The 11,068-nt window shown below is 37.8% G+C and overlaps 2 protein-coding genes across 5 annotated transcripts in view; both read right to left on the reverse strand.

The window, feature by feature from the left end:
* Positions 1 to 7,005, reverse strand: part of dlg3 (discs, large homolog 3 (Drosophila)) — a 63,100-nt gene extending 56,095 nt beyond the window's left edge. Inside the window, exons 1-2 of one of the 3 annotated variants that reach the window (XM_008326738.3) lie at positions 6,606 to 7,005; positions 5,423 to 5,554 (exon numbers count right to left, since the gene is read on the reverse strand). In XM_008326738.3, the coding sequence (XP_008324960.1) occupies positions 5,423 to 5,554; positions 6,606 to 6,645 (172 nt within the window). In that variant the 5' untranslated portion in view covers positions 6,646 to 7,005. The remainder of the gene's footprint in view (positions 1 to 5,422; positions 5,555 to 6,605) is intronic. The other 2 variants (XM_008326736.3, XM_008326737.3) reach the window with 2 other exon arrangements.
* Positions 7,006 to 7,395: 390 nt separating this feature from the next.
* Positions 7,396 to 11,068, reverse strand: part of gdpd2 (glycerophosphodiester phosphodiesterase domain containing 2) — a 6,805-nt gene continuing 3,132 nt past the window's right edge. Inside the window, exons 8-15 of one of the 2 annotated variants that reach the window (XM_008326745.3) lie at positions 10,879 to 10,961; positions 10,111 to 10,270; positions 9,786 to 9,992; positions 9,544 to 9,692; positions 8,821 to 8,968; positions 8,650 to 8,732; positions 8,548 to 8,570; positions 7,396 to 7,961 (exon numbers count right to left, since the gene is read on the reverse strand). In XM_008326745.3, coding sequence (XP_008324967.1) covers positions 7,894 to 7,961; positions 8,548 to 8,570; positions 8,650 to 8,732; positions 8,821 to 8,968; positions 9,544 to 9,692; positions 9,786 to 9,992; positions 10,111 to 10,270; positions 10,879 to 10,961 — 921 coding nt within the window. In that variant the 3' untranslated portion in view covers positions 7,396 to 7,893. The remainder of the gene's footprint in view (positions 7,962 to 8,547; positions 8,571 to 8,649; positions 8,733 to 8,820; positions 8,969 to 9,543; positions 9,693 to 9,785; positions 9,993 to 10,110; positions 10,271 to 10,878; positions 10,962 to 11,068) is intronic. The other variant, XM_008326746.3, reaches the window with a different exon arrangement.

The raw sequence follows: 11,068 nt of genomic DNA on the forward strand, positions 1-11,068 counted from the left end.
CTGTTCAAATCCCAGTTATGTCTGTACATTTCTTATCGTGGTGCTGACTACAGAGTATGACTCAGGCGGTGACTGAGTAAATCAGAGGCCCACACTTCAGTATCTCATGCAGTCAGAGCGACACATTCCCTCCTTTTTGATTCCTTTACTTCAACATGTTTGTTTGTCAGTTAAACCACAGGTCATTCTACATCTATTTACATTGAGCCTCCATTTTAGGGTGAGGGGACTTGATGTAAAATACAAGCAAAACACTGCCCCCCATAGTTTTAACTAAGAAAGAAATTTAACTGTACTGTAACTTCTGATCTGAGTGCTGAAGAACTGATATTTAATCAACAAAAAAATTCACATTAAAGGATGATATTCAGTGATTGATTCAGTCACACACCTCACTGTTTAATACCATTAAGAAAAATGGTATAGCAAAAAAAATAAAGCAATGTATAAGTGGCTTTGAAAATAGTATTTATTGTCAGTGTTCGTTTTATTTATCCAGTCTGTGATGTGCTCTATGAAATATATAATATAATTAGATAAGCTATTTAGCTAAACTCAAGCTGGGTTTACTTATACAAGTCCTTTACCTCTAGATGTGGCTAAATCCTACACGTAATACCACAATTTTACTTCTGGCATGTCAGCTTGTTTCTTCTGTCAAACACCTTTGTTTTAATCTTCCCCCCATTCCAACATAACACCTCTGCTGGCATTAGTTCTGGTCTCCACTTATTAAGTCTTGGCTCGTTACACACTGACGTCACGTGGTCACATATTCAGTGGCAGCAGTTTGATGAGAACTCACCAGGACACTTCACCTAATATCAAACAAAGACCTGGTTTGGTTGTTGTCAGAAAACACGGTGCTGGAGAGTTAATCAACACCTGACAGGATTGTATGACAAGACTCATCTAGAAAAACAATTTGTACTAGATGTAAAAGAGAAGTATTCCTTTTGTGTGTGTGTAATAAAAGAAGGACAAAGACTCAGACACAGAAAGAAACAAAGACAGGTATGCATCAATATGTCCCAGCAAGGAGAACAAATGTGTAAGAATGGAGAATGTGACTCATGGCTGTGTCTGAATATGGAGGAGTGAAGCCATGTGTGGGCTGAGGAGTTTGTTGTCCAGCTCAGCAACCTAACCACACACATAACACCGGCCTACCTGCATGAAAGCATTGACCGGAGAGACACAGACACACAGTAAACAAGTGCCTACATCCCCAGCAGGCTTCCATAAAACTCTGTGTCACATTTTTCTTCTGCGTCACATTTTTGAAACCACTCAGAAATGCACTTCCGGGCACAGTGCTGACCAGCAGGGGCAGGCCTAAAAGATATTATATATATATATATATATATATATATATACTGACTGTTGAAGTTCTTATCAGATCAGATTTAAATAAATACTGTTGATTGAAAAACCTCACAACTGTAGACTGATGCAGAATACACTTGGACACCTGGTCTGCATCCAGATGTCCGATACCTTCAATTATATCCTTCATCTATTCCTGGCACAAGTAACAGGAAAGAAAACGCTGCTCATTCAGATTTTGGAGAGGGTTTTATTTAGCTCATGATCTGGATTCACAGTCTCATAAAGTACAGACGGCTATTTTCCTCACGTCCTTAACTTTCCAAAAAAAAAAACAAACAAAAAAAACCTCTAAACTGCTCCAACCCTCACAGACCACATGCATTCCTGGCCATGGATCAAAATACACAATCAAAGCCAAAATTCCTACTCGGGTTGGAAGCCTTTGTCACAACCAGAAGGGGATTCCCGTACCTTCTCCCTCTCTGACAAAGAGACTACATGTAGGACTTGTTTGTTTATGGGTGGTGTAGGCCTCATGGTTTTGTTGTGCACCTTTTATTTAAATGGACTGAGGTCATCTCTGTATTACCAGCCTGGATGAATCATGAAGTAACAAAACAAATGTGCTCTTTACGAGGTGATGAGCAATCTGCAGCTCACTTGAACATCACAGTAACAAAGAGCAGAATCTCAAGTCAGGCCAAACTATTCATCCTGTCACTGCCGCAACAGAAATATTCCACTGGAATTTAGGGTCCCCTGTAATTAAACATTTGTCTGTCTGTTTGCATGTCTCTGCTCCCCACGAGCAGCCCCTCCTACGCCTCCCACAGCATGTTTGTACGTTGGAACAAAAGGATGGACGCAGAGTTAAGGCGACCTTTGTTCGTGACCGTGCGACCATGTAGACATCCAATCAAGAGGCCAAGGCTGAAACTTCCCACACTGCATCAAACACCTCTATACCCCCTCCGGTGTGCTGAGGTTAGATCTGTTAAAAACAAATACTGCACCAGCAAAACGCTGGAAAAACATGTCAGTGTTTGAATCACACCAAATTCCTGGTTCCAAACTTTGTGAACTTTTCAACTGACCAAAAATTGGTCAGAATTGACTCACATGGCACTGAGCATTTAACGGAAACACAAGAATAAAAGACTGTTTACACTGCAATTAGTGCGATCAATCGGCTGCTTTTCTGTCTTTTGTGATGAGAACCACATGTTAAAAGTGAAAGGCGAGGAGTCTAGGGCTCTGAACTTGACAAGAAACAACCACAGGAGACTTCTTCTCATCATACGCTACACAGATGGTCCAGAAAGCCAGGAGAACTCAGAGATAGTGTTAGCACTGCAGCAAAGAACACTTTTAGCTAGTCCTGGCTGTACATTCTTGGTGTGGAATGGTTGGAATTCTTTTTGGGAGGGCTGATCTTCTCAGAGTCACCCTCAATTCAACATATCAAGGTATATATGATGCAGCAATGAACGAGCATCGATTTGGTTTTTGTTTGATAGATTGTCCTGGTGTGTTAAACCACTGACTCAGGTATGGTTGTCGTAAGGTGCACGGACTAATGTAAACTAAAAGGAATGTTTTATATTTGTGAAAAAAGTTATATTACAACCAGTGCAGGAAGAGTAAGCACTAGGTTTACAAACACTAATCCAAAATGTATGCGTGCTCAACCTTTAACGTAATGGTGCCACTACATGAATACTGGAGACCAGACAGTCTGTATTCAATTTCATGTGTAATTGCTGAAACGCCTGTTGAGACATTATACTAAAAATAAAACAGAGGGCTCACAAAGTGGAGAGTTGGGAGGTCACTTAAAGTCAATGTTATCTGTCCTCTGCCATGATAAATTATGTCTATTGGTCATGACATAGCTCCTTTAGTCTTAAATAAGAAAACTGACTTTTTTCAAGAAGCTGTTTTTGTCCCATTTGGGGAGCATCTCAAGCATTGACACTCGAATGGTGGACACAGGGCACAGGAACTCTGCCTACCAGACCTCCAAGTGTCCTCAAGTCTACTGGAGATGTTTGAATGTGAAAACCATGAGGCCGTTAGAACTGACGCAGCATTTGGAATCATTAGATTCTCTCAAAGATAAAGCTGTAGAGTACTTCAGAGGATGGCTTCAGTACTATACTGTTACACAATACTGTTACTTCTAAGATCCTGACAGGCATTTACTTTTGTAAACTGACATGTTACAAGTTATATTACCGAAACACATGCAGCGCAGTACCACCTGGACAGGGTGGCTTTGTAATTTGTGACACAATCACAGTCAGTTTCACATGATCACATAATACTGAGCTGCTCCATTCAATGTGCACGAAGAAGCAGAGCCAAGAAAAGTATGACCCAGGCCAAAAGAATACTCTGGTTACATGCTTTGATGATCAGCTGTTTCTTTTCTCCACATATGTTTTTTTTCAACTACTTACTTACTTCTCTTAATTTTTATATTAAAATATGGCCAAAATATGAAGCTGATCACAACACAACTTCTAATAAGATACAAACTCTTCTTGTAACACGTTTCTAGTAAAAATAAAAGCCGCTGTATTCCACTAACAGCTGCCTGAGCAGCTCATCCCCCAGATCCCCGACAGTGAAGCAGCAGTAGGTCAGCAGCAGCATCAGCAGACCCGAAGGCAAGCATCATTATAACATAGCTGTGGTGATTAGAAGGTCCACTCAACCATCAATAAGAGTGAAGTGTCTTTTATGCTATAAAAAGAAACTGAAAGGCACACTAGTCATATTTACATGGATAAATAAAAATATTCATGTTAACACATAGATCTGAAGATCTAGATTTGTTATGACAAAACTGTGGCTGCATGGTTCATGTCATTTGTTAATGTGATCAGTGTTTGTGACGACAGTGGTTAAATGTAGTCAGAATTGCCCTTCAATAGGGTAAGTGTGACCAGTTTGCAAACACTTTTAAGGTCGATTTCACTGTTTTTTGTTGTCAATTTTTCAAAATGTAACCCTAAACACTAAATTGTTTTAACAATTGGTATACACACACATACAAACATTTTATTTTCCTTTAAAAAAAGAAATTTTTTTTTTATTTTTTATTTGTATGTTTCCACAAACATCATAAAACTAATAATTGGTAATAAATGTACTTTTTGTCTAATATTTTATAAATTTACACATCGTATTACTTCTTTGTCCTAACATTACTTTATACTTAATACACATTTTGTGTTCTGTAAATCTTTTTTAAAAGTACAGCTTTTTAAAAACATACATTACACAAATGTACTAATTGGCACTCTTTGAAGCATGAACCTCATGGGTAAAACTGATGCATTTTTGTGTTTAAGAAATAAGAACTAACAAACAACTAGCACATTTGCAACGCATGTGAAAATGATTTATCTTGATTTAACACTTACACACGTAACCACACAGCTGCATAATCCGATCATTTCATTAACCATTCATGCTAAAATTGAATTGTAATTTCTAAGTGCATTGATCAATTTGGAGACATTTGACTGAGGTAAAAATACTCTACCCACTGACTTTACTGACATGTTTTGTCACGAAGGTGAAGAGAGCAGCCAACATCAACCACCCTTCACGTGAGTTGAATTTAAAGAACAAAAATTGTGCACATGTCAGGAGGATTACAAGTCACAGCAGTTTCATTAGACTGAGACAGATTCTGTGGTCAATCCACTGCTCCTTCTTATACGAACACAGATCTCTATCATGTTGACACCCAGCCATGGAGTATTAGGTAACAAGGAGGAATTGTATTTTCACAAGTCTGAGCTTATAAAAAACTCAATGTGTGCGCATGTGTGTGTGTGGATTTATTGGTATTTCATTACAATCTAAGTGCATTACAGAGGAGTATATACAGCAAACCTTTGTGAGGCCAACTGAAAGGCCTCTTTCATAAGACCTAATGAGGAAAGATTTAGACCAAGTTATCGTTTTTCAAAAATGTATAAAACCTCACCCTATCAGTCCCGTGCCTGACAACACACCAAATTCTTTGCAGAAAGTTTATCAAGACGATACCAATGTGTTTGCACCTGCAATGTTTTCTTACCAAGAAGAGCTTGGAACAGCTCACTTCCCAAAATGGACGACACTTTTGCCACGCTGGTTTTCAAGGCCTGCTCCTCTGGACTGGTCAGGCTGGCCTGGTATTTTGTGAGCAGCCCCACTGCCCGCTCTGTGTCTGCCATACAAAATAAAAAAAAACAAAACATCAGCAACCAATGAGAACTAGCTGAATTGTAGGGTCTTTAATTTACTCTAGGAACTACTTCAGTGCTTATTCGCACAATAGTTGCATTAATATTATTATCAATCAACAAATCCTGTGCCTTTTGACTTAAGATGTTGCTTCAAAACTAGATGGATGGTATGCTGAGTAGTGATAATACATATTGATTAGCTTTAGCATCATGATCACATGGCTAATGTAAGAACTTACTTTGTATTTTGTAGAAATACATCTCTTTATTAACGTTTCCATGGCTGTAATTAATCTTTTTGCGTAAACTTTTACTAAATAAAAGCCACAATGACTGATTTATTTTCAGTATTTCCCTGTTGCACTGTGGAAATATCTGTACTGTATCTCTTAACAATACTTCATCATCTAGTTTTGTGATGAAAACGTTTATTTTGTTCTTTGACAACACTGTACTATATGTCCTCATATGGATAGAGAGTATCAACAAATCTACTTCTCAAGCAAATAACTGGTGAATTATTTTAACTGCTTTAACCATGTGAAATTATTTGGTTTTTGTGCTAAGTTCCCAAACAAAGGTTGTACAATTGTACAATTAAATATCATCAAAATTAAAAAAATAAAATACATTCTGTCTTCCAAAAAAAATACAATAAAAGTTTGGCAGTGAAAAAAATCGTAACAAATCATTAAATACTGTAAAAAGAATTGAAAGAATTTACGTTAAAGTGACTGGGACAACAATACCAACATTTAAATGTAATACCTTGCTCTTGACGTTAAAAAAAAAAAGCCGTTTGACCGGAAGTCGCGCGAATTGCAGTCTAAATACTTTTTAATTAAATAAATAAATATATGTACTGTCCAGTAAAATGAGACTCGCTTAAACATTTCAAACGTTTAGTATTAATTCGTCATCGTAGTATGATGGAGTAATGAACGGTCAACAACTTTAAACACGGGTAGAGTTTAAATGACGTTTCAAAACGATGTGTGGGAGTCACGTTGTTGAAAGTTAACGGTTACTCACCATATCTATGAACCATGCTGTTTCCGACTCCGAAAGTCATGTAAAAGTAATTTTGAAGTAAAAATAAATAAAAATAATACTTGTAATTATAGTACGGACAGCTGTAATCCGGGAATAATCACATAAAATCACAAGTTGAAGCTCCTCCTTCACACAGACATGTAAAATGTTGAGTTTTAAAGTGCTGTCCGTGGACACTCCCAGTGGTTCTGCACTCAGCTGTGTGGTCCCCACCCTCACTCACAAACTGTCGCACACACGACACAAGAGGACACTGTTTACTTCTTGACCACTTTCCACTGAACTTTTGGGGGAAAACGGTCCTGGAGAGTAACACGTACTTCCTCCTCCGCTTTCACCTCACACTCACGCGCACTCTCGCCCTCTCTCTCTCTCTCACACACACACACACACATTCATGGTACACAAACGGACTCCCACTCTGTCACATCAGTAATAACACGTTCAACGTACAACCACACCTGTAAGTTATCGGTATGTTGACCTTTATTGAAGATTGGTTCCCAGATCCACAAATCGCTGTTAATAATTTCCCTTATGTTTTGCCACCATCTTGTGGTGTATTAAGATAGTGCAAGTACTATCTATCTATCTATCTATCTATCTATCTATCTATCTATCTATCTATCTATCTATCTATCTATAACATGGCCATGCTGGCTAATAAAAAAGAACTGCTAAATAAACGTCTTTATTAAAGTTGTGACACTTAAAATACAACATCACAACATCAACAAAAAAGTAAAAAAAAAACAAAAAAACACATCAGTGCAAACTATTCAAGCATACAGCAAAGAAAGGAAATTGCAAAAACAAAACACCCTGTTACTTATTCTTTTAGTAGAAAAAAGAAAGAAAAAGTTTTAATGCTTGAGCTTATCTTAAAATATATGTAACAATATATTTCTTCAGGTACATAAAAAAACTATTCACAGCTTACATGTACAAAAATTGGAGATTTGAATAAAGTCAACCATTTCACATCTCAAGTCACATCTTAAAATATAAGTAGATAAAAGATACATTTTAACGGCACCAGCAATGTCTTAGAGGTTTTTGTAAAAAATAGAAATTTTATTAACCTTGGTCACATCTTAGAAGTCACACATTGAAAAACAATTTCATAAAACCAGTTAATTCATTTCACATTCAACTTGATTTTCTTTCACAGAAAAAGAAGTAATGCATATAAATTGTACTTATCCGTCCTCCAGAATTGTAATTCAGACATTCCTGGAGTGAAAGTTCTCCTGGATTCAATCGCGGTCTACACGGTGGGTAAGAAGGGCATCAATTCGTTCCAGGCTGAAGTATTGTCTCCTCTCTTCTCTTTTTCTGGATTACCGTAAATGACAAACGTTTGTTAGCAGTCACAATCAGATACTTTATCAGTCAGTTTTATATGTTCAGGTTTAAATTATTGAAGAGATAAAAGACATGTCAGACTGTAACAGATTGTCTAGCTTCAACTTTTTTGTCTGTTGTGAAGAATGAAAGACTGATGCTGCTAAAAAAACACAAAATTTAATAATTTACTTAAAAAACTATGTTAGTTATGAATTAAAATATTTCTTTTTGTAAATTAAGCCCCAATTCGATATCATATCACCGTCTGCACCGCTGCACTCTTTGGCCACATCCTAATATCATCTTCATCATCATCATCACTACTGCTTAAGTAACACCATCTCTCTGTTCTCAGCTAGCAATCTACTAAACCTGTTTTATTTTCCTTCTCAATCTACAGCGAGACATTTTGTTGTTATCATGAGAGATTAAGAGTTGAATGTTAGTGTTGTAAATATGTTTCATTTGCATTAAAGCTAACCCTAATAATAAAGTGCGGGTGTTATGAAAAATGGACATTACACTTTAGTAATTATTAGTTTTAAAATAATTTTCGATAATTCATCCACTTTACCTCTGCTGTGACTGTGTGTCGTCCTGGCAGGAAAAGTGGAGTTAATAAGTCAAGATTTTACAAATACGCAAACACAATAAAGCAGAAGAGAGCTCGTAGTACCTCTGAACGATGAAGAGTGCAGTCATCAGCAGAAATGCTACAGCATCCACCACAGTCCATGCTATCCTATACTGTAGAGGAGACTGAAACAGACAAAGAAATGTCTGTAGGAATTCAAACGTTTTGTTGTTGCTGTGAGATAAACAGACAGGATGTGTCTGTGCTGCTCACCATGACCCAGCTGGGCCGCTCCATGTCTCTGAGGAGGTGACAGGAGTTGGTGGTGACGGAGCTGGCCCCTGCACACCACAGCAGAGAGAAGAGCCAGGGCTCATTAACCACCCACAGGTTGACTGTCTTGTTGTGGCTTCGCAGCTCTCTGCAGTGAACAGACACAGAAACAGAGAGATCAGAGTTCAGTGGAGAAAATCCACTTTTTAAAGATGAGATAAGCTGATTTCTAAACTGATTAGGGAAACAAGGAGTTATGAATTAATTAGTTTTGTCATTTAATTAATTATTTCCGTAACTTTTTTTATGTCTATAAAATTGCCGATGTATTAACCAGATAAAACAAAACAAAAAATGGAAACACAACACTGGAAATGTAGTTTACTGTTACATTTTCATAAACTGTTACATCAGCTTAATATTAAAAAAAGTTATTAGAAATAAAAACAGAAATGTTACAGTAAAATTCAACCAGTTTTTCATTTCTTTTTCTTTTATGTCATGCATGTTTGAGGCTGTACTCAGGATTTGGACATTACTTGAATCATATATCATATCCCTGAAGGATGATCCTGTGAGTTTTTCCGTTCAAAGATCAGTGACAGCACTTTGTCCCAGCATGCCTCAGATTCCCTTTTTACTGACGTAGTAAGCGTGCCTAACAAGCCTAACCCCTGCCAGTAGATAATTTGATAGTGTTTATTTTTAGGCTTGTGTTTTTACCTGATCTCCTCTGTACTCAGTTTGCTGTATTTCATATTCAGGTGGGTTCCACGTTTGTTCAGCATTTCTTTTAAGTTGTTATAAACCTGAATGAAACCTGGAGCAGCCAAGCTCACGGCGTCTCTTTCATCTGGTGGTAGCCAGAGGATCTGAAAAAGAAAATACCAACGTTTTAAGAAAACCATGTTTATTTTAAGAATTATCTTCGTCAGTTACCTGCAGGTGATGAACGTTAGACCTACCAGACTTGGGTCAATGCCTGAACTCAAGATGGTTCTAACGGTGTCATTAGTATCATTCTCTTGGTCGGGACTATAGAGGTCAAATATTACAGAGATGTTGTGTTCTTTGGCGAGGTTGAGCAGCTGAAGTAACGAAGGTATGGACTGATTCTGAGCAGCTTTCTTCTCATCTTCCGAAAGTTGCCTCACTGTATGAAAAGGATCTGTCTGGAACGTCAGAGAGAACCACCTTTTACTGCACCTCGCGCAACTCAAGTCAGTTTTTCTAATGAATTTATCAATATCAATGGAATCAATAAATCCCCATTTAATAAAGAGTCCTCACCTCCACAAACCATTCACCAGCATTTAAACTTTGCAACTCCTCCCATGTCAGGTTTGCACTGTGGCTGAAGTGGGTATCGGGAAACTTCTGCTTGACATTAGTCGTTCTCAACAAAAAGTCAGAGCCGTTGTCATGCATCAGGAAAGGAATTCTGTCTTTACTAGAATAAAGAAACAAATAACACATGGATTTTAGCAGGTAAAGCATCTAATGCATTTATATGTACAACTAGAAACATTTACAACTACCGTAGTACTACTTAAGACTCAGGTCTGCCACCACAGAAGAAACAATGCTAGCAGAAGCTAACCAACCTGTCACCTGTCACCAGAGCAGATCATTGATCTGGCCTTTAACTGAAGTAGCTAGCATAAGATTAGCTCAATGTGTATGTGTCATTCTAAAATATCTATTTATTTGTTGAATAAGAATAAGAATCCTTCATTGTCACTTAAATAGTGTCAGACAAACATTTCTCATGACATTAAGTTTAGCAGCGCCCTCTTTGGCAGTAAACGTTTTTCAGGTAAAATAATTACTGTAGCTTCAGAGGAGGTAAGGATAATGTAGACGATTACGCCCAGTTTTCTATTGTGGGAACTACTTTACAGTATGCAGATACTGCACAAGTTCTTGAACAATGTGAGGAATCGGAAGTACCCAGTACCCAGAGAGAACCCACGTAGTACACACAAAGAGGCCAAAATACAGACAGAGAAGGCATCAAATCCAGGATTTAGCCACTGTTATAATTGAACTCCACTGTACCTGAGCTGGACATCAGTCTCGAAGGCTGTGACACCACACTCAACACTCCTGTTGAAGGCCATGATGGTGTTCTCTGGAGCTTTCTGAGGAAACACAGGACAGACAGAAATCTATAATCGCAACAGCACCACCTACTGTTCTGGTGGGAATTCATTATTGCAACTTGAAGAAAACTATGAGAAACTCACCT

Source organism: Cynoglossus semilaevis, chromosome 15 (assembly GCF_000523025.1).
Source record: "Cynoglossus semilaevis isolate Cse_v1.0 chromosome 15, Cse_v1.0, whole genome shotgun sequence".
Classification (NCBI taxonomy): domain Eukaryota; kingdom Metazoa; phylum Chordata; class Actinopteri; order Pleuronectiformes; family Cynoglossidae; genus Cynoglossus; species Cynoglossus semilaevis.